Raw genomic sequence first — 24,419 nt, 5'->3', positions numbered from 1 at the left:
TGGAACCAGTCTGTTGTTCCATGTCCAGTTCTAACTGTTGCTTCCTGACCTGCATACAGATTTCTCAAGAGGCAGGTCAGGTGGTCTGGTATTCCCATCTCTCTCAGAATTTGTTTACAGTGTTGCATTGCCTCTAAAATAGAGTACATGTACAGACACTACAACTTTTAACATACTATTAAGAGACAGATGTTCCTGCCCCTTACCACTTCCCTTCCTTTTTAATTGGCTTGGCATTCGAAGCCCAGAAGGTAATTTGGCTTAGCCCACACAAATGATAAGAGATAGGGTTGGGTTCTTCTTGGTCAGGAAGAAGACCTTAGAATCAGATTCTAGTTATTTCATAGAAAGCATTGTTGACTTATAGAACAAATGTTCATGGACCATTTACTCAGCAGTGACTCCCTGAGCAGTCACTGAACAAACCATCATGTCTCAATTGCTTCTCCTTGATCAGCTTGTGTGATATGAAAGACCAGGACATTCACAGGAAAAGCCTTCGACTTTCCTGGGCAGGCATAATCTTCCAGGTAACAACAGATGCCCACTTGTTGCTACTACCTCAGATTCTCCCCTTGCACCATGTGTCTGTCAGCACTAGTGACAACGCATGACTTTTACAGCCAGCTGACTTCCCACCAACTGATTTTCACGCACGCTGTTTAGGACTGGAGACTACAACAGCTGTATTTCTGGGTTTGCAAAGACCTATAATTTCTCTCTTCCACTAAGGCAGAGTACAAATTTAAAATCGATTTATTAATTTATTTGGCTGCCTCAGGTCTTTATTGTGGCAAGCAGGATCTTCGTCGTGTCATGTGGGATCTTTTGTTGTGGCGCATGGTCTCTCTAGTTGTGGCACACGGGTTCCAGAGCATACAGGCTCAGTAGTTGTGGCGTGCAGGCTTAGTTGCTCCACAGCATGTGGGATCTTAGTTCCCCGGCCAGGGACCGAACCCTTGACCCCTGCATTGCAAGTGAATTCTTAACCACTGGCCCACGGAAGTCCTGAAAGTGCAAATTGATCTGAGAAGCCAATGTCAAGAGTGGATGCTGGGAATGGGCCAAAATTTATACATTTCCTGTACCACTTACAAGGTATCATACATTGTTCCTCAAAGTCATTTGATAGTAGATGGTCAGCAAGAGAATAGCTCAAGATTCCCAAGTCTCTTTCCTTCTCTCTCTCTTTTGGAAAAATTACCTGTCGTGCTCTCTGATCCATTCCAAGGGGTATAGGCATCTTATGTGTTGAAGGGATTTTGAGCCAAGCCCAGGGCAGTTCTTTGTAGCTCAACTTTCTTGATAAATATGCAGAAAATAAGGTGATAAGATATATATGCCAAGCTGCAGGTGGAGCCCATTTGAGCTTAGCAGCTGAAAGGAAACTTACCAGTGTTGTAATGCTTTGTGCAGTAGCCGAGTTCCTTCTCTTCTTTCAAAATAAACTGAGGCAGGGTCAATCCTTCAGCGACTTGAACGGGGCCATCACTTAACCACTCAAATATCAGGTCATTCATTGTGTACCCAACTGGAGCAAACAAATCATAGTGAAAAACTGAATGCATCTTTTCAAGAAAGCTTTAAAGTCTAGCTAGGTAAAGAAACAATCAAGGGGGTCAATCTAAAGCAGACATGATCGGTCAATTCAAGAGCATTTTTTAATAAAAGAGCTGTGATCATCATGACAACTACATGTCATTGGAGCCAAAGAAATTGAATACAACAAGCTATTTCTGAATGATTTTTTTTCTGTATAACGAGAGAATGAAATCTATAAAGTCCATTTTTCCTTTGCCTTCTTTATCCACTAAATCTTCTGAAGAACAAACAAGTAAACTAACAGAAATGCTTTGAAAATTGTCTTTACTTGAAAGAGCTGTGTCTGTGGTTATCCAATAAAACAATGTAGTTCATGGTACCAGTCTCAGAATTTCAAATGAAAAGCATTTTTTTAAAAATGAGGATGGATTCATCACAGCCCTGCTTAAAATATTTCCATTACAAACTTGGCTCCTCCCTTTGGGTCTACTACCTTTGTTTTCAGAAAGTTTATGTTCAAGTCCTTATGGTCAGTCCTCAATTACTTTAGCAAGTGGGAAAGGCTGTAGGTAGGTAACCTAAGAGAAAGTTGTAGAATATGCAAATTAAGCATATTCATTGTGCTAGTTTCTTGCTAAAGGGGCCAACTCATCACAATGCTGAATATGAAGTAAAACAGATTCTCTGTTATATAGTCAGATTGTTACATGACTCTTGAACCATTCGAAGTAAGATTATTATCAGTTTAGTAAACTAAAGTCAGCTCTTAGTCTCCAAGCTCCTGCTAACTAGGTTGTTATGTCAAGTACTCCTGGATCTTTTTGCACCCTGGAAATGAAGGCTACTCTTTTTTCAGACATCAGTTCTCTCCCCTCTTCTTTATGTGTGATATAAACTCTAAAAGGAGAGTGAGGCAGACAAGGGTTATTATGTGAGGTTTTGGCTAGCCAGTAACCTCAGCATGTTTATTAAGGTTATAGATTCTTATTCTTGTTTACTGAAAGGTAATGACTCACCAAAGCTACCCAGAAATCAATTGCAAAATTAATTGGAATCTACTTTCCTCTTTCTTTGGACCACCTTTTCCATTCAAAGTCAGAAATTAAAAACAAGCAAGGAGTCACAAAGAGGGCTTTGTACAAGCATTGATGGTCCACAAAGAGAGTGGTCAACCCTATCTCTTCCACATCAGTACTGTATGAGGAATTCTTGGATATATCTACCAAATACTAGAGGCTTGCCAAACACCCTTTTCTTGCTGACTGCTACAGTAATAGTCCTTGTCAGCCACTTGGAAGCTGCAGCTTGGGGTCATACAGAAGAGGAAACAATGTGGGGAAGGAGGATATAATATGAGGGTAGAAAAGTAAAGGCCACTTCCCACCCTTCACAGTCAAAGTTAGTGGTAAACACATCACTGCTTCTTTGATTTCATTACTTCTAGATCCTGCAAGCACCAAGCACATTTACTAATTGGAGTTTTTAAGCCTTGAAGGGGGCTTCCCTACTAGCTCAGCTGTTAAAGAATCTGCCTGCAATGTGGGAGACCTGGGTACGATCCCTGGCTTGTAAGATCCCCTGGAGAAAGAAATGGCTACCCACTCCAGTATTCTGGCCTGGAGAATTCCATGGACTGTATAGACCAAGGGGTTGCAAAGAGTCGGACATGATTAAGCCTTGGAAGAACTTCAGATGATAGCTATGGTTGTTGCTTTATAGAAAAACTAAGTATTAGGTTGAGGCAGGGGAGAATTTGGAGCAGTACAGAAGACACAAATAAGGAATCATTATGTAAGAAAAAGTTTTTCTTAACTATCTTCTGAAGAGAAGGGGCAATGGGGAAAAATGAATGCATAAAGCCTATTGTAAATCAGAAATTTTCATTTTATCCCTGACAGCCTCTTCAAACAAAGATGTTTCATTATTTTGTTTATTTTTGTAGGAAGTTTCAAGGGAAATCTACAATGATTTTAAATGATCAGAAGAAATCCCTGTCACTGCCTCTTTTTAAATAATAGTTGATGTGTCTTTTTACATTTATTATTTTTCTAAACCAAGAAGTTAAAAGTATTTTCTTGCCCCTGCCTCATTAAATCTCCTAACATCCCTGTAGGTCAGTTACACTTACTATTCTCTGCATTTTACAAACAGAGCAACTGACACAGCAAGCCAGAAAAAAATTTCATGTCTGCTGACTGAAAATTCCGTTACCTTGGAGGCATCAGCAACTTATGGCACATGTTAAAGATTTCAGTAGCATCAGAGCCAGGACATAAAGGGCACAAAGTAATAGCAATTCTCTTATTTCCTTCACCTTGTCTTTGTATGTCCATTGCCCATCTAAGGGAGATCCCCTTATTCCATGTCGTCTCAATGCCCCTCATTTTTACATCCTCCTCTGACTAAGGCCCCTGTATCTTGTCCTCAAATCAATTATCCCTTCCTGCTAAAATTCCTTTGAAGTGAAGGTCTATACAAGCACAAGATAGAAGGAAATACAATTTTCTGACTAGAGAGTGATTCATTATAGAGGTTAAATGACGGCTAATCTTAATTTTCCCAGGAGACATTTTCATTTCAAAGAAAAGCTTACTAAATCAGGCTTGTTTTTCGAGGAAGGGCAAGTTATTTGGCTTTTTACTTTGAAAAATGGTCTTTGTGCTCTTGGGTATAAGTCATGTACACACACTTTTACTTGTCCTTCCCTTAGGACCTCGAGAGTTGTTAAATAGGTATAGATTGACTCCTATGGGTTTTTTTCTCTTTAATGACACACTGAAAAGAACCAGGTCATTGCTTAAAACAAGCAGGTGGTTACTTCAGTAGTAATGACTTACAACTCTCCAGCTGCATTGTACAAGTCTGGACATCCATTGGAAAATTCTTCAAGTCCATGGGACAGGATAAGGTCAAGGTGAGCCTTAGCAAAGAAAAGAAAATTGAAAACAAGTTTTTAATTTGTGAGATCTGATTCTTGAGAAGCAAACCAAAAATATATTTGGTATTAAGCAGGGTAACACTGATACAGATGATGAAATCTCAGCTCTCACTCAGGACAATGATTTCTAATTTTCAAATGAACAGTAGTCATTGGTAAATTTTTAAAATACTATAGAATTTTGCTGTAACCTCTTACTCTCCATTCCCATCTTCCAGTCTCTGACTGTCACCTTCCCAGTAGCACTGGTCTCAAGTTTATTCTAGAATCAAGAGGTTTCTGGGGGGAAAGGATAGTTAAGGATTTTGTGAAGGTCATGTAAACACTGCTGTATTAAAACTGGATAACCAACAAAGACCTATTATATAGCACACAGAACTCTGCTCAATATTATGTGCCAGCCTGGATGGGAGGGGTTTGGGGAGAGAATGGCTAAATGTATGTGTATGGCTGAGTCCCTTTGCTGTTCACCTGGAACTACCATCACATTGTTAATTGGCTATACCCTAATTACAATACTAAAACTTTAAAGTTATATAAATAAATACATAATTTAGGTGATTAAATAAATAAAGAAAGAAGAGCATTGAGAAACAATCTAACAGGAAAGTGGGCTCTTATGCACATTGATGTCCAAAAGATGTAAAATTTGTCATGCTTTGAAGTTGGACATATGGGCTTTGCTTCAAGGGAAAAAAAATGATGTAATAAGCATAATTGGTTGTGGCAAGTATTGGCTCTCCTTCCATCAAATGGGCAAATACTTCGCTATCTTTTCATTTGCTAACTACATGGACAGGTCAATTGTATATTCTAGCATTCATTCTAGAATTGTCACAAATCTGGAGCGGGTAATTCTGGATCTAAAAAGCCACGTCAGGATCGTAGCTTGTACATAGTATTCACTTCTCTGCGTCCTTCAGGGACTGCTATGTTTCCCTTTCCTTAACTTTCCAGGGTCCAGCCACCTCTGATCAAGTCTTTTATGAGGATATCGATTAAGTCACCATCTCTTCCACTATTTCCTTTCTTAGTCCTCGAGGAAATGCCGCACACCTCTTACTCTTCAGTTTTTTTAAACCTCAGAGATTAGAAGAAGGAAATTAAGGTTGAGAATCAGCAGATCTGTGTTCCCTTTCAAGAACTGCCTCCAAATGTCTCTGTCCCCAAAGAAAGACATTAAACTCAATAAACATGCATCCTTAAGAATTCACCTGCAATGCGAGAGACCTGGGTTCGATCCCTGGATTGGGAAGATCCCCTGTACAAGGGAAGTGCTACCCACTCCAATATCCTGGCCTAGAAAATTCCATGGATTGTATAGGCCATGGGGTCACAAAGAATTGGACACAACTGAGTGACTTCACTCACCTAGAGCCAGACATCCTGGAATGTGAAGTCAAGGGGGCCTTAGGAAGCATCACTACGAACGAAGCTAGTGGAGGTGATAGAATTACAGTTGAGCTATTTCAAATCCTGAAAGATGATGCTGTGAAAGTCCTGCCCTCAATATGCCAACAAATTTGGAAAACTCAGCAGTGGCCACAGGACTGGAAATGGTCAGTTTTCATTCCAATCCCAAAGAAAGGCAATGCCAAAGAATGCTCAAACTACCGCACAATTGCACTTATCTCACATGCTAGTAAACAAATGCTCAAAATTCTCCAAGCCAGGCTTCAGCAATACGTGAACCGTGAACTTCCAGATGTTCAAGCTGGTTTTAGAAAAGGCAGAGGAACCAGAGATCAAATTGCCAACATCCACTGGATCATGGAAAAAGCAAGACAGTTCCAGAAAAACATCTATTTCTGCTTTATTGACTATGCCAAAGCCTTTGACTGTGTGGATCACAAGAAACTGTGGAAAATTCTGAGAGAGATGGGAATACCAGACCACCTGACCTGCCTCTTGAGAAACCTGTATGTAGGCCAGGAAGCAACAGTTAGAACTGGACATGGAACAACAGACTGGTTCCAAATAGGAAAAGGAGTATGTCAAGGCTATATATTGTCACCGTGCTTATTTAACTTATATGCAGAGTACATCATGAGAAACGCTGGGCTGGAAGAAGCACAAGCTGGAATCAAGATTGCCGGGAGAAATATCAATAACCTCAGATATGCAGATGACACCACCCTTATGGCAGAAAGTGAAAGGAACTAAAAAGCCTCTTGATGAAAGTGAAAGAGGAGAGTGAGAAAGTTGGCTTAAAGCTCAACATTCAGAAAACGAAGATCATGGCATCTGGTCCCATCACTTCATGGAAATAGATGGGAAAACAGTGGAAACAGTGTCAGACTTTATTTTGGGGGGCTCCAAAATCACTGCAGATGGTGACTGAAGTCATAAAATTAAAAGAGCTTACTCCTTGGAAGAAAAGTTATGACCAACCTAGATAGCATATTCAAAAGCAGAGACATTACTTTGCCAACAAAGGTCCATCTAGTCAAGGCTATGGTTTTTCCAGTGGTCATGTATGGATGTGAGAGTTGGACTGTGAAGAAGGCTGAGTGCTGAAGAATTGATGCTTTTGAACTGTGGTGTTGGAGAAGACTCTTGAGGGTCCCTTGGACTGCAAGGAGATCCAACCAGTCCATTCTGAAGGAGATCAGCCCTGGGATTTCTTTGGAAGGAATGATGCTAAAGCTGAAACTGCAGTACTTTGGTCACCTCATGTGAAGAGTTGACTCATTGGAAAAGACTGTGATGCTGGGAGGGATTGGGGGTAGGAGGAGAAGGGGACGACAGAGGATGAGATGGCTGGATGGCATCACTGACTTGATGGACGTGAGTCTGAGTGAACTCCAGGTGTTGGTGATGGACAGGGAGGCCTGGCGTGCTGCGATTCATGGGGTTGCAAAGAGTCGGACACAACTGAGCGACTGAACTGAACTGAACTAAACTGAGTGACTTTCACTTCACTATCAAATGATGGGGTAGAATCAAATGATGCGTATTGCCATTTTGCTCTAATGCTAGAATTCATGTTATTCTGAAGTTCACTGTTCCAAGTTTCTGTTCGTTTTCTCTCAAATATCTTTTCTATCCTTAGACCCCTCTGACTCTTGCACTGTTACCTGAACTCTTCCTTTCTGTCATGCTCTCCCTTCCTGATTCCCTTTTCTTTCCTTTCTCAGCTTTGTGTTATACCTATTCAATCCAAAACAAAATAATAATAATAATAAAAGTGTGGCCCAGTTATTTTAAAGAAAGAAAAGATTTGGCTCCAGTTTCATCCACCTCATTAGAACTGATTCAAATGTATTCTTTTTAATGGCTGAGTAATACCCCATTGTGTATATGTACCACAGCTTTCTTATCCATTCATCTGCTGATGGACATCTAGGTTGCTTCCATGTCCTGGCTATTATAAACAGTGCTGCAAACTAACGCATATATATGGAATTTAGAAAGATGGTAACGATAACCCTGTATGCAGGACAGCAAAAGAGACACAGATGTATAGAACAGTCTTTTAGACTCTGTGGGAGAGGGCGAGGGTGGGATGATTTGGGAGAATGGCATTGAAACATGTATAATATCATATATGAAACGACTCGCCAGTCCAGGTTCAATGCATGATACAGGGTGCTCGGGGCTGGTGCACTGGGACGACCCTAGGGATGGTATGGGGAGGGAGGAGGGAGGGGGATTCAGGATGGGGAACATGTGTATACCTGTGGCGGATTCATGTTGATGTCTGGCAAAACCAATACAATATTGTAAAGTAATTAGCCTCTAATTAAAATAAATAAATTTTATTTAAAAAAAATAAAAGATTTGGGATTTGAAGTGAGATTAGGCAAAGAATCCATGCTGACAATCTTCAAAATCATTAAAATACAACAATGACAGGGAAAAGCAAGATACAAAAACAGTACAGTGTACTCCCAATCATGCAAAAATGTTTTCAGTATTAGAAGTGAACACAGCACTATATTAAGAGTAGTTATTTTTGGTTGGTGAGATGATTCATACTATTTTTTTAAGTCTTTATTCATTCTGTTTTATCTATATTGACAAGTGTAGTCTATTTGAAGATGATCAATTTTATGTTATTAAGCATGCTTTTCTTCAAACAATAGCTAAAAGGTGAAATTATTAAATTATCTTTTATTCAGTAATGTTTTGCTATTACTATAGTTATATTATTATTGTTAAAATTTTGCCACAAACATACAGTATTTCACCTTCATTGCTAAATAAGTTACCTACCTCTGTGAGCTATTCTGAGAACATAAATACTACATTTCTAAAGGAAAAGCAATAGTTTTGAGTTCTAAATATCCAAGCTAAAATGACATTTTAGACAGGAAAAATGATTTTTGTCAGTTGTGGAGTTCATTTACAGATATCAATATAAATATAGTTAAATATATTTAAATTTCTTCCTAACATAAAGACTTTGTTTTTTTGAGGTTTTATTTTATTGAGATCAATGCCATGAACTCTTTAACATAAAGGAAGAGTAAAAGAATCAAAATGAAAATCTCTGGTAATCAGAAATTTTTTTAAAACTGACACTTTATTAAGGGAGGGGAATTTCAAAAGGATCTGTGAGTTTAAAATTGTTATTAACACAGTAAGAATCTATTTTTTTTTCATTTTTTACAGAGGAAATATTTTCATCAAACAAAAATATGTCCATCATATAAAAATAATCAGAGGGCATGTGCATAGTCTAATTGAATCAAAACCAGAAAACCTGGAAATTTCATTATGATTTTGAAAAGTTTACTTTTGAGAAATTAAAAACTAGTAATAGCAGAAATGAATAGTTTTAAAACATGCAACAAGGAATTCAGTGGTATTTTGTTTGCTATTGGAAGTGACCCAATTTTAATATTCTTAATCATAGGTTTGCTTAATTGGATTCTTTTATGAACTTTTTGCACTTATTTAGGGAAAAAAGCTTCAGACAGGATATTTCTGGCTTTGTGGCAGATGTAACAATCCTACAGAGTTCTTGGGGTCAAAACTATTAACACCATGGAAAAGCCCCACTGAGTGAAATTTCCAAAGAGCATGAAACTCTCTGAATTTCAGTCTCAGCTGGGAATCTGAATCTCAGTCTCAGCTGAGAACTCTGTGTATTTCCCTCCTTCCTTATTTGTTTTCCTATTTCCCTTTCTAGATAGGTTTTGTATGGGAACCCAATGGGTGTCAATAACAAGGAGGCAAGTTAACAGCTCCCCACTTTGCTAAATCATGTCATCATCTGAGCAAATGGGAAGTGATTAGAAAGATCTAATCAGTTCTTTCATGGACCCCAGAGCCTATAATTTTTGGTGTCTAGTTTACCGCACATCTGCAGGCCTAAAACACAGACTTGGGTTTTACTTAGTTTTTTCCCTTTTTCACTGAAGTATATGTTAAACACAGTAAAAATACACAAATCATAAGTTACAGCGTGATACCTTTTTTACATCTATACCCACCTGTTTAACATGCACCGAGATGCAGACTTAGAATATTCCCATCACCGCAGAACACTCCCTTGTGCTCTCTTCTGTCAAGAACCTTCCAAAGTAACCACTATTGATTTTTAAAAGCTATCTTTAAATTTAAAAACATGGGTTTGGGAGAAAAGTGAGCTTGATATTATTTTGTACAGAGATACAGAGTGAAGTGAAAGTCACTCAGTCGTGTCCAACTATTTGCGACCCCATGGACTACCCCGTCCATGGAATTCTCCAGGCCAGAATACTGGAGTGGGTAACCTTTCCCTTCTCCAGCGGATCTTCCCAACTTAGGGATTGAACCCAGGTATCCCACATTTCAGGTGGATTCTTTACCAGCTGAGCTACAAGGGAAGCCCAAGAATACTGGAGTGGGTAGCCTATCACTTCTCCAAAGGAATCGAACCAGGGTCTCATGCATTGCAGGCAGATTATTTACCAACTGAGCTATCAGGGAAGCCCAAGAGATGTAGAAATTGCACACACAACATATACCAAAATGCGACCAATATTTTATCTCCATTACTCTGGCTCTCCATTTTTTAGGTGAAAGTGAAAGTCACTGAGTCGTGTCTGACTCTTTGCGACCTTGTGGAGTATACAGTCCATGGAATTCTCCAGGCCAGAATACTGTAATGGGTAGCTGTTCCCTTCTCCAGGGGATCTTCCCAACCCAGGAATCAAACCCAGGTCTCCCATATTGCAGGCAGATTCTTTTACAGCTGAGCCATCAGGGAAACCCAAGAATACTGGAGTGGGTAGCCTATCCCTTCTCCAACGGATCTTCCCAGCCCATTTGATTTTTCTTAAATAACTCATTTACTGAAGCATTATCACACATCCCCCTCTGTTATTGTGAAGACATGTGGGTATTCAGAGCACACCTACTCCTGTTTGCCCAAGAGAAAGAATAAAGTTCCCTTATAGAGACCCTGCTTCTTTATACAGAGTGAGAAGGCTGAGGGAACATTTCTATTTTAAAAGCAAAAGGATAAGACAAAGCACAAAAAAATCAGCTTCCCTCATTCCATTCCATACTACTTTCCTATTTAGTTCACCTTGCTCATCATACCAGCTTAGGTTTATATCTTACTTAAAGTTTAAATGACTGATAGATGCAGACATTGTAAACCACATTTATATTCAGTTCAGTTCAGTTCACTTCAGTTCAGTCGCTCAGTCGTGTCTGACTCTTAGCAACCACATGAATCGCAGCACACCAGGCCTCCCTGTCCATCACCAACTCCCAGAGTTCACTCAGACTCACGTCCATCGAGTCAGTGATGCCATCCAGCCATCTCATCCTCTGTCGTCCCCTTCTCCTCCTGCCCCCAATCCCTCCCAGCATCAGAGTCTTTTCCAATGAGTCTACTCTTTGCCTGAGGTGTCCAAAGTACTGGAGTTCCAGCTTTAGCATCATTCCTTCCAAAGAAATCCCAAGGCTGACCTCTTTCACAATGGACTAGTTGGATCTCCCTACAGTCCAAGGGACTCTCAAGAGTCTTCTCCAACACCACAGTTCAAAAGCATCAATTCTTCAGCACTCAGCTTTCTTCACAGTCCAACTCTCACATCCATACATGACCACTGGAAAAACCATAGCCTTGACTAGACGGACCTTTGTTGGCAAAGTAATGTCTCTGCTTTTTAATATGCTATCTAGGTTGGTCATAACTTTCCTTTCAAGGAGTAAGCATCTTTTAATTTCATGGCTGCAGTCACCATCTGCAGTGATTTTGGAGCCCCCCAAAATAAAGTCTGACACTGTTTCCACTGTTTCCCCATCTATTTCCATGAAGTGATGGGACCAGATGCCATGATCTTTATTTTCTAAATGTTGAGCTTTAAGCCAACTTTCTCACTCTCCACTTTCACTTTCATCAAGAGGCTTTTGAGTTCCTCTTCACTTTCTGCCAAAAGGGTGGTGTCATCTGCATATCTGAGGTTATTGATATTTCTCCTGGCAATCTTGATTCCAGCTTGTGCTTCTTCCAGCCCAGCGTTTCTCATGATGTACTCTACGTATAAGTTAAATAAGCTAAATATATTAAATAAATAAATAAGTTAAATAAGTTAAATATACAGCCTTGACATACTCCTTTTCCTATTTGGAACCAGTCTGTTGTTCCATGTCCAGTTCTAACTGTTGCTTCCTGACCTTTATACAGATTTCTCAAGAGGCATGTCAGGTGGTCTGGAATTCCCATCTCTTTCAGAATTTTCCGCAGTTTTTTGTGATCCACACAGTCAAAGGCTTTGGCATAGTCAATAAAGCAGAAATAGATGTTTTTCTGGAACTGTCTTGCTTTTTCCATGATCCAGTGGATGTTGGCAATTTGATCTCTGGTTCCTCTGCCTTTTCTAAAACCAGCTTGAACATCTGGAAGTTCACGGTTCACGTATTGCTGAAGCCTGGCTTGGAGAATTTTGAGCATTGCTTTGCTAGCGTGTGAGATGAGTGCAATTGTGTGGTAGTTTGAGCATTCTTTGGCATTGCCCTTCTTTGGGATTGAAATGAAAACTGACCATTTCCAGTCCTGTGGCCACTGCTGAGTTTTCCAAATTTGCTGGCATATTGAGTGCAGCACTTTCACAGCATCATCTTTCAGGATTTGAAGCGGCTCCACTGGAATTCCATCACCTCCACTAGCTTTGTTCATAGTGATGCTTTCTAAGGCCCACTTGACTTCACATTCCAGGATGTCTGGCTCTAGGTGAGTGATCACACCATCAGGATTATCTTGGTCATGAAGATCTTTTCTGTACAGTTCTTCTGTGTATTCTTGGCACCTCTTCTTAATATCTTCTGCTTCTGTTAGGTCCATACCATTTCTGTCCTTTATCGAGCCCATCTTTGCATGAAATGTTCCCTTTGTATCTCTAATTTTCTGTCTTTCCCATTCTGTTGTTTGCCTCTATTTCTTTGCATTGATCGCTGAAGAAGGCTTTCTTATCTCTTCTTGCTATTCTTTGGAACTCTGCATTCAGATGCTTATATCTTCCCTTTTCTCCTTTGCTTTTTGCTTCTCTTCTTTTCACAGCTATTTGTAAGGTCTCCCCAGACAGCCATTTTGCTCTTTCGCATTTCTTTTCCATAGGGATTGTCCTGATCCCTGTCTCCTGTACAATGTCACGAACCTCCATCCATAATTCATCAGGCACTCTATCAGATCTAGTCCCTTAAATCTAAGGCTCCTGCGCTGTTGCAGCCTGGCATTCTCAGCCACTGCCCCTGACCTCGGACGTGGGGTAGCTCTGGCTGCCATGGGCCACAGCCTTGTCTAACTCAATGAAACTAAACCATGCCCATGGGGCTACCCAAGACGGGCAGGTCATGGTGGAGAGCTCTGACAGAATGTGGTCCATTGGAGAAGGGAATGGCAAACCACTTCAGTATCCTTGCCTTGAGAACCCCATGGACAGTATGAACAAGCATTAATATTACAGTTTTTTAAATCAAATGAATTTTTAAATTTACTTATTTCTCTCCTACGCAAAGTTCTTCCCTTATGCAATAACCACAAAGGCTATAAGTTTACCTTTTTACCTTCTAAAATAATGCCTTGAACAGAGTAGGTATTCAGTAAACATTTGTTAAACAAATGAATCAGCATCCTCAAGCTCTGTGGGAGAATGTAAGGCTTTTATTCAGCAGAAATGGGAAAACACAAAGGATTTAGAAGAGGAGGGTCATCGGAGCCCATGTCATTCAGTCACTCAGTCATGTCTGACTCTTTGCCACCCCATGGACTGCAGCAAGTCAGGCTTCCCTGTCCTTCACCATCTCTTGGAGCTTGCTGAGCTCATATCCATTGAGTTGGTGATGCCATCCAACCATCTCACCCTCTGCCGTCCCCTTCTGCCTCTCAGGAGGCAGGTAAGGTTGTCTGGTATTCCTATCTGTTGAAGAACTTTCCACAGTTTGTTGTGAAGTCAACAAACTTTGACTTTGTAAAGTCAAAGGCTTTAGCATAGTCAATGAAGCAGAAGTAGATTTTTTTTTCTGGAATTCTCTTGCTCTTTGTATGATCCAACAGATGTTGGCAGTTTGATCTCTGGTTCCTCTGTCTTTTCTAAATCCAGCTTGAACATCTGGGAGTTCTGGGTTCACTTACTGTTGAAGCCTAGCTTGGAGAATTTTGATCATTACTTTGCTGGTGTGTGAGATGAATGCAATTGTGTGGTGGTTTGAACATTCTTTGGCATGCCTTTCTTTGGGACTGGAATGAAAACTGACCTGTTCCAGTCCTGTGGCCACTGCTGAGTTTTCCAAATTTGCTGGCATATTGAGTGTAGCACTTTAACAGTATCATCTTTTAGGATTTGCAATAACTTAGCTGAAATTCCATCACCTCCACTAGCTTTGTTCATAGTGATGCTTCCTAAGGCCCACTTGACTTGGCACTCCATCATGTCTGGCTCTAGGTGAGTGATCACACCATCATGGTTATCTGGGTCTTTAAGATGTCTTTTATATGGTTCTTCTGTGTATTCTTGCGACCTCTCCTTAATATCTTCTGCTTCTGTTAGGTCCACACAATTTCTGTCCTTCATTGTGCCCATCTTTTCATGAAATGTTCCCTTGGTGTCTCTAATTTCCTTGAAGAGCTCTTTAGTCTTTCCCATTCTATTGTTTTCCTCTATTTCTTTGCATTGATCCCTTAGGAAGGCTTTCTTATCTCTCTTTCTATTCTTTAGAACTCAGCATTCAGATGGGTATATGTTTCCTTTTCTCCTTTGCCTTTCACTTCTCTTCTTTTCACAGCTATTTGCAAGGCCTCCTCAGACAGCCCTTTTGCCTGTTCGCATTTCTTCTTCTTGGTTATGGTTTTGATCACTGCCTCCTATACAATGTCACAAGCCTCTGTTCATAGTTCTTCAGGCACTCTGTCTATCAGATCTAATCCCTTGAATCTGTTTGTCACTTCCACTGTATAATCGTAATTATACAGTGTAAAATCATAATTATACGTAATTGTTATAATTGTACGTACGTGTAATTGTAATTATACATATAAAAACACTCCAGAGCCCATGGGGTGTTGCCAGATTCCAAGACTGGCAAAGGAAGCCAGAAAGCTTGCCTGGCCCCTCTCTGTAAGTTGCTAGCATTTCTAGCAGGAACTAGAAATAAGGCAAACCAAATGGAAAGAAAGCCAGAAAACCATGTCCACCTGTCCTCTAGCCTTGATCAGGTAGCTGGGTTCATGGCCAGGACTGTTCTCATATTGCTAGAAGCATGCATATTAATCACTTTATAATTTCGTGGTGGACAGAAGGTTCCTTGACTTGTAAAGCAACTACTCATTCATAAGGAATTCCATATAAGTGGAAGACCATTCCCAGTAAAAGATTCTTGAGGGAAGAAAAAGCCATTTGAAGAGAAAACGAATTTTCAGATGGAATTACAAATTGTCATGAAGGATCTTCTTGCCTAAAGAAAAGATTTCCAACATTCAAAGAGAGTTAATTCTGATATAGTAGTCTGTCTTATTTGGAAAGAAAGGGTAAAGGGATGCTTTTTTTTTTTTTTTTTGCTTCAGTACTTTATTGCAAGAAAGCAATAAATAATACTGTGATAAAAAAAAATAGTTCAAAAGTAGACTGTACATACTTTGTCACATATTCAGGAAGTTCACAAAAGATTAATAGAAAATCAGAATGTTAACAGTGAATTGTACAAGTAAAGGCAGAACACACATGTAAAGAGACATGCCGTCTGTGTTTTGGGAAAAGCAAGAGTCTCAGGTATATTCCTGCCATTCCTCTCTCAGGGACCATGCGTAGCACACTCTGTGTAGTATATGCAAACCTTCAGTGGTACATGGAAATAGCAGAGGGTATAGAACCTATGTTCTTTTAGGATTAAAATGCTTAATAAGGAAAAATAAAACTTCAAGTGATTTCAATAGTATTGATAATCATTCTGTGAGCACCTGCTGTAGCTCAAGTGCTCTCATTATTTTGCAGTCGTGGAGTACTATCCCAGGAGGCAGAGAGAGTTCTCTCTGTTTTTGAGATAAGCACATTGGAGCTCAGAGAGGTTATGCCATTTCCCCAAAGTCACAAAAACAGTGAGCAACCAAAGTTAGATTTGAACCCAACTTTAATTGATGTCAAAGTTAGTTTATTATTTTCTACTCTACAATGTTCCTTCTTAGAATCTGTTGCTAGTTTATCATCTTCTGATGTCCGTAAAGCTAGCAGAATAGATTGTAGACACCTTGGTTGTCTTCATATTTTCTGCAGTTATCCAGGCTTCCCATGACTTTTCCTTTTAAAAACTCCTCTAGCCTCCCCTGGCCACCTCTTAGAGTAGAAGCATCATTGACTGGGGATCCAGAGGCCTGGGTGGTGGACCAGGCTTCTAGAGAAAGAGCAGTTTGACCCTAACTATATCTCTGAGCCTCATTCCTTACCCACAACTCCATCCTGCTCAAAATTTCTATGATTCTAAACTGCAAGTGAAGATGACCAGCATAAAAATTTCCTCTTATAGGTGAATTTCCATTCTTGAATGTGATGAAAGCCTTAAGTTTAAATAATAATGCTTCTTAAAATTAGAACTTTCTGGCAATCTGGCTATATATTTGTTGTTCCCATAGGGCTTTGTCATACCACATCCTAGAACACTATTCACTCTTTCTCTTAAAATGTTAAGGGCAGCTTTACTGTACAGTGTAGGTCGTGTAGGTCTGTTGACTCTTTCCTCTCAGGTATACTTGGAAATTTCTGAATCATGTGACATTCTAATGCCAGAGAGATTTGACAGGATACATCATGTATTAAACAAGAGTGTCCTTCTTAAGTGAAATTAGCCTGGAGCAAGTTAGAAATCAAGTTAAACATGCATCATTTATACAACCCACACATATGGGGAGGTGGAGGGAAGGAGTTAAGTGGTCATTGGATTAAAAGATACCATTAGGCTAGTTGTCTGATCAGGGTCTTCTTTAGCACAATGGGTTTCAAACTCTGGTCAATGTAGGTATCATCTGAGGGTCTTGGTAGGAATGCAGATTCCCAGGTCCTCCTGAGAAATAGCTCAGTTAATGCTGGGCTGATCTTGTGGAGCACATTTTAAGAAGCTCTACTTCAGCATGTCCCAAGGAGGACTTTAGTTACTGTGCATGTGATGGACTAAGAGGAGAACAGTTTGAAAGAGAAATAGGCAGGGATTGAGAAAGAGGTCTGATTTTTTCAGTGGCACTAGCACTCTCTTTGGAAAATAAGACTTTCTACTCAAAACCTTGTCTGGACAATTAGGCTCAAGAAGACTTCTAAGTGACTGGATCAGGGGTAGGGAGACAGCGAGGGAGGTTAGTCATGAACCTCAGTCACCAGGGAGAGGGATGCTGCGAAGGTCAAGGCAGAACACACAAGGTCAATTCACTGGCAACCAAGAATATGGTAGGTGTGACTAGAAAAAACTGGGGTAGCTGCTAAGAAGAGTGGAAGGTGCAGCAGAGAAGAACCCAACAGGATGCTTGTTAACACACACAAGTGTGCAAAAGTAGGCAATGGAACTCTACTCAGGGCAGTAGCAGTGTGTCAGAGTGCTGTCTCTGGTCTCTGACTAGAAAATCTAATATCCCTGAGAGCCACTGAGAAATTTTAAAGAAAGTTGGGGTGGTGGCTGCAACATTCACTGGATGATCCCCAACTAAAGATTTATAAAAACCCCTGGTACTGGTCAGGGATGAAGACAGAGCGTGGAGGGAGACCAGCTCCATGTCTTTAGTCAGGAGGGATTCATGTTAAATAGAACTCCATCTGGGGTATAATCTAGTATATCCATTCAGCAATTTTTGGCAAGCATTTATTGGGCATCACGCTTATCAGACACCTGAAATAATGGTTTCTTTGAAGGGATCATAGTTTAATATCACTAATATATTAATATATATATGTGTCTGTGTATACATATATGTATTCTTTTTATGGAGTCTATTCCAATAGTTGTGCATTTATTATTCATCTTTTTAAAGTTGTTTTCAAATTCTCATTTAAAGAATGTTCCAGGTTATGTAAATCAGACATAGCTGAACTCAATCAACTAAAAGGCTTTTCATTACTCCCTTTCATTACACTGATTGGGCAGAGTGGATAACCTACCTTACAGATCTAGATCCTTAGAGGGCCCTTTGGATCTGTCAGGGAAGTATGACTTACAATAATTATTTGATGATCTTGAATTAAAACTCAAGGTACCCATAAAAGGATCCTTGTCCACAGAGAACAAAAGTAAATCAGTCCAAGTTTGGCTAGGCAGGTAAGGCATGAAGTCTTTGAGCTCATCTTCTGAAAGTTCTGTAATTAAATGGCTGCTTTGACCTTGCACATCATGTAAAGCATAAAGACGGTCTTGCTCATTCCAGCCCTAAGCCGGGTCCACGGGCAGGTGCACATGTGGCATTGCCTGGTAAGACTGTTTATATAAGTAAAGGTTGAAAAGTCATGGTGTGGAAATTATTAGGATTCTGGAAAGATTCCAGTGCATGCTCCTGATCAAACTCCTCCCAACTCTTATCCCTGGGTTGGGAAGATCTGCTGGAGAAGGGCATGGAAACCCACTCCAGTATTCTTGCCTGGAGAATCCCATGGACCGAGGAGCCTGGTGGGCTATAGTCCATGGGGTTGCAAAGAGTCAGACATGACTGAGCTACTAACACTTTCATAATGGGATAATAGACATTTAGCTAAAGGCTTCCCTGACTACTAAGATGAAAATCTAGGGAGAGAGTAGTATTTCAAGTACTGTTAGTCATTTCCTCCTTTGTGTATGTGAGTTGATAGATTCTCAGGTTCCTTACCAGTATCCCCAAGAGCAAACTTTGATACTGAGAGTATCAAATGGAGGGATGAAGCTAGATGGATAACAGGGCTCAAAATCATGTGGCTAGGACACTGGTGAGAAATCATTTCTTCAGTTTTATCTAAGATTGAAACTAAACCCAAGGTTGGTAGTAAGCTTTGCTATTAGAGCCTATCCTTTTAGTTAATTCCAAATAACTATAAGACCTGTTTCTCCATGCTGACCTTGGGTTTTGCAGGGAGTGAATGGCAACAGTGCTGGTTCATCAGCTGTTCTACCCCTCTCCCCTGACTGAAATACCAGTGGCTGACTAGGAAGGTCTATGTTTACCAAACATAAAGGCATCACAGAAAACACCCATATGCATTCAGCAATACTAGCTGGGAAGGACAAAAATACAATATCTGCTCCCATCTGTGCCTTGTCCCTTCAGAAAATGTGCACACATATGGTGGGCCCGTGTTAATTAAGTCCAAATATGGATTGGATTCAATTTGGAGAGCAACAGATAAATCTGGAGCTAAAACTTTTCCAAATGCTTTGATGCTTCCTGAAGGAAAATGTTATCAAGGTGTTGAATAGGAGAGGGCTACAATGAACACCATCAGAAAGAAGAGCTCAGATGACCAAAGATTCAAATAACCAATTCTGCCCACATTTTAGTTACGTTTTAAATTTCAGTCATTTAACAGCTACTATTTATTTATACACCAAATATTCATGAAGATAAAATGCTATTAACCTGCACATTAAATTAATGAGAACTAACTTGTCCATGGTTACTCTGTTGTCTGAGTTCACAGCTATTTAATGGTGATGCTGAGTTGAAAAAAGAGGGAATAGCATTGTATAGCAATTCTCTTGCTGTTTTATTTGGGATTATTTTACTTTTGGCAAAAAATAAAAGAACTGCCAATGTGATTTTAAGAAAACCAAAGTAACTTTTATCTGCTGACAGCTGAGAGCAAAATTGTGTTACTTTGCTAGCATTTTTCTACATTACGACTTCAGTTGTAGTAACTGATGGAAAGTTGTTGGCCACCGTTCCTCCACGGCTAAGGTTGGAGAGAGAATGAAGTATTGGTCAGATGGAAGGATAGTCCGTTCTTGATTATACAACACTTTGGAACCAAGTACAGTTACTTAGTTGACTCTTAACAAGCAGCTAACATATAGGGGCCTGCTGACTTTTGAGGCTGGACAATATTTTCCCATTTTAAAATAGGAATGTCCTTCCTTTGGGTTATGTGCTATGAGAATGCACTAAAGTAATTTGTGTGTCTCATGAGCATCATGGTGATATTATGTGTGTTTATTTGGGGATTAATGCCATCCAGGAAGCCTTTGAAAAGCAGCACTATGGACCAGGCAGAAGCCTACATCAACAGAAGTTGAGCAGGCTCACCAGGACCTCTGAATTTCCTTTGGTTTCCTGTCATAAGAAAATTCAGGTGATGAATAATGGCATACTAGCCCTTGAACTCTACTGGCTCAAATCTACTAAGTGATTTCCTTCAGTCTACATATCCAGATAATAATTATCTCATTCAACCATCTTTGTATAATTGTCTGAAAGTTTATAAACCCATAATTCATGAACACATTCTAAAATAATATCTCTTGGATACTCCTGCTGGTTGAATCAGAGAGTATGCATGATCTAATTTGCGATTGGGAAATTTCTCAGTAGGGAGCTTAGTATTAAGTATTAGTCTCTGTGCAAACTATATGTTGAATATAAGGCTGCCTCTTAAGCAGCAAGTAGTCCAACCTTCCCTACCCCACTCCAAAGTCAGGTTCCTCTTCTCAGAAGTTAGATATTCAGTTTGGGAGAAAAAGGTTCAAAGATCCAAAAGTAGTTTGAGATAGGCCTCACAACTCAGAATCTCCTATTGCTGTCTCCCAAGCCCTAAGGAACATGAAGAATCCACTCATTTTTCCTCATCCCAAAGGAAATTATTATAGACTTAGGACAGAGCCTCAGACTTCATCTAATCTCCTGTTTCAATCTCATTTTATAGTAAGAAAAGTGAGACTCAGAATGATAAACTGATGGGCTTAGAGAGGCTAGTCTTTGAGCCTAGAGGATACAGTAAATGATGGAAGGAAGTGTGGTGCTCCTGTGTCCTAAGCTACCTTCTTGGTATTCTGTACTTTGCTCCATCACCTTCAGAGCAAACTCTAATGAATATTAATGCAGTGGAAAGTTACCTCCAAAAAGAAAATAACCTACTGGTTGCTATTGCTAGTCCAATCAGGTAAACAGTCAAGGACACGTGGTCATGCCACCTGCCTTGTATTTCATTGCATAATTCCTCTTTTCCTTCAAACAAGGGTAAGATCCTTACTCTGTTGTGTTTGAACCAGTATTATGCCCTTAAGTGTATGTGTATTTCTGAACAAAATCAGGAGTGCAGCTTCTCATGCTGTAGGAGAATCTGTCATGTACAGAACATGCTTTCTAGACTTTAATGCTTTTACCCTCAGCTGCACCTCTTTTGAGGCCCACTCTCCAAAAGCACCCCCTCTGCACCACTTAGCTCAGTTTCCTGCTGAAGCCACCAGCGCATATGCATGCCAGTGCCTCCCAGCCTCCTAACCTTGCTTGCCTCTAGGAAGAAGGGAATCGTGGTTTCCATGGCATTTTCCAGCATTTCTCTGAAGCCTCACTGCTTAATTCCGATGTGGGCACTTATGTTACAGTCATTAATTACTGCATTAAGTCAAGTCACAAAACTAATGAGGATTTGGACACAGAGTTGGAAAATGAGAATGTAATTTTGCCTGGATTATAGGATATAAAGATAAACATGGTCCAGATATGCACAGAGAGAATAAATCACAGCTTTGCATAGCTGCCTTCTAATAGAAAAATATGGGCTTATGTGTCTCATCAAAATTGAGAGTAAGATAATCAAAGTATCACCTTTGATAACATTTAGGCAGGTCTTAGTTCGCTGTGCATTCCATTTTCATCTCTGACATCTAAATAAAGAATGTTCTTTTTTTCCTGTTCTATAACAATCATTCTATAACTGAAGTTGGAAGCTTCCCTGGTGGCTCAGAGGTTAAAGCATCTGCCTGGAATGCGGAAGACCCGGGTTCGATCCCTGGGTCGGGAAGATCCCCCGGAGAAGGAAATGGCAGCCCACTCCAGTCCTCTTGCCTGGAGAATCCCATGCAGGGAGGAGCCTGGTAGGCTACAGTCCATGGGGTCGCAAAGAGTCGGACACGACTGAGCGACTTCACACCTTCGACTTCACACACACTAAAGCTCTTAAGCAAATCATCTCTTTTTCAAAGCTGAGGAAATAGAGGTTCAGAGGGAGAACAAATTTTACCTAGGTCACACGGTTAGTTCTGAGGCCAGAGACCCTAGCTCAAGGGTATTTGACTCTAAAAGCCTTGTTGACTATAGTATCAGAAGGAACCAAGATAGCATTCAATATCACAAAATTGAGAGTAGGGGCCTCAAACTGTGCAGCAAGCTGAAAACTGCAACATGAAGAACTTCTTGGTGCTGATTTTACACACTGTAAAATGAAACCAGCAACATGATATTGGTGGCCAAACATATGTCCACTAACTCTGGTGGGATGAAAATTTATGAAAGCAAAATCAGTGATGTAATCCCTCCATCCTTATAAAAATGGTAGCCATTTGTTTATCATGTTAACAAATGTAGGAAAATGAGACTGATTTAAGTTGTAGCAAATATGATTTAAGTTATATAAGGAAGAATTTCTGGAGGCTTCCCTGGTGGTCCAGTGGTTAAGAGTCTGCCTTCCGATACAGGGGGCACGAGTTCGATCCCTGGTTGGGGAACTAAGATCCCACATGCCATGGGACAACTAAGTCCATGCACCACCACTAGAGAAGCCCACAGTCCAAACTGCTGAGCCCATGTGCTCTAGAGCCCCTGGCAAGCAGCTAGAAAATGCCTGTGCACTGCAACAAAGACCCAGCACAGCCCAAAACTAATAAATAAATTTAAAAGTAATAATTTATACACGACATTAGAGTAACTTATAAAAAATCTGCTTCTTGATGGTCTTTAAAAATAGAATAAGTTCTCAACAAGTTCCCTGAAGGTAAGGAGTTTACTTAATAACTTTGTTTTGTGTTGGCATTTAGTCACTATGTCTGACTCTTTGCAAACCCGTGGACTGTAGCCCACCAGGCTTCTCTGCCCATAGAATTCTCCAGGCAAGAATCCCAGAGTGGGTCGCTATTTCCTTCTCCAGGATCCCAGGATAGTAAATTTTTTCAGAAAGTAGATATGCTATATAAACTATACATGCTACATAAAACTATCAAATGAGCTTCCTATTTGAAAGGCTTTCCAGGTGGCTCAGTGGTAAAGAATCCACCTGCCAATATAGGAGACACAAGAGACTCAGGCTCAATCCTGGGTGGGGAAGATCCCCTGGAGTAGAAAATGGCAACCCAATCCAGTATTCTTGCCTGTAAAATCCCATGGACAGAGGAGCCTGGCAGGCTACAGTCCATGGGGTCGCAAAGAATCAAACACAACTGACCACCCACACAAAATCAAAACTGTGGCATCTTAATTTAAACAGTCTTTTTGGTCATTTGTGAAATTTGAAGATACTTTATATCCACATCTTAAATCTTACCTCCTTTCTCCAATAGTCCTTTGAAAATTGAGTCCCCAAAAGACTGGTTCCAAAACCATATGTCTTTTGAATTGTATTTGTTTGTGTCTTTAAATTGGAATTGGAGTAAATGAAGAATTAATGTGAGGTAGGAGATGATAGCTCTGAAACAGATGTCAAGAGCTTTGATTGTTGTCCGAGCTTTCCTATTTATGGGCTCCATTATTTAAACTCATTTAACTTTTGAAAGAAGTCACTTCCTTATCAGTAACAGAAGGATATTTTGCAAGGTAATACCTTCCAAAAAAAAATCCTATGCGTCTATAAAAGTCAGCATTCTGGCAGAAAATTCTCAGAGAAGGAGAAGGAAGGGAAGAAAACAGATATTAGCAAAGGCATTGTGGACATTTGAGACCAGCTGCTTCTTTTTAAAAATGCTCACCCTCTCCTTTTTTCTTTCATAATGCACACCATATGCTATGATGTCCTAATTTCTACTACAATTTACTATACTTGATTCAGTAAATATTATTTGACCAATAATATGTATGATACTCAAGGCTCACTTTATTTCATTATGGATTTTGGCCTTTTTAAGTAATATAAATTTAGAATTTGAGCATCTCTGAAGAGACTGTACAAAGCAAGATGTGTGTCCTTGTTTACACTTTGGTCAAGAATGATCAGTACTTAATGGGGTGGGTCAACAAAAAAGCTTCAAAACAGGGTAAGATCAAACATGTCAGGGAAGTGAATAATTAAAAAATAGAAATCAGAGGTTAAGTAGACAGAAACAAATTTGACACTTTTTCGCCAACAGAGACTATGTCCTGCATCACTGTATATTTGCTTGAATTTTACTCAGGTACTCCGGGTATTTGAATCTGCAGGACACTTAATGGATTTCTGGTCTACTGTTACTCCCTTTTTTAAACTTTTGTCTTCTGATGAACAGATACATTACATTGTGGGAAGTGTAATCTTGCTTGTTATCAAGTCAGTGGCTGCATAGTTCTCTCTCTGTTTTGTTCGGCCATCAAAGCCTTGGG

General features: G+C 39.9%; 1 protein-coding gene across 2 annotated transcripts in view; it reads right to left on the bottom strand.

Annotated features, from left to right (window-relative positions):
* Positions 1-24,419, bottom strand: part of GLRA2 (glycine receptor alpha 2) — a 207,326-nt gene that overhangs the window by 129,146 nt on the left and 53,761 nt on the right. For both annotated transcript variants that reach the window (XM_070289801.1, XM_070289800.1), the window contains exons 5-6: positions 4,380-4,462; positions 1,394-1,531 (exon numbers count right to left, since the gene is read on the bottom strand). In XM_070289801.1, coding sequence (XP_070145902.1) covers positions 1,394-1,531; positions 4,380-4,462 — 221 coding nt within the window. The remainder of the gene's footprint in view (positions 1-1,393; positions 1,532-4,379; positions 4,463-24,419) is intronic.

Source organism: Ovis canadensis, chromosome X, assembly GCF_042477335.2.
Source record: "Ovis canadensis isolate MfBH-ARS-UI-01 breed Bighorn chromosome X, ARS-UI_OviCan_v2, whole genome shotgun sequence".
In the NCBI taxonomy this organism is placed as follows: domain Eukaryota; kingdom Metazoa; phylum Chordata; class Mammalia; order Artiodactyla; family Bovidae; genus Ovis; species Ovis canadensis.
The sequence above is the reverse complement of the archived record's forward strand: the minus strand, read 5'-3'. Positions and strand labels throughout refer to the sequence as shown.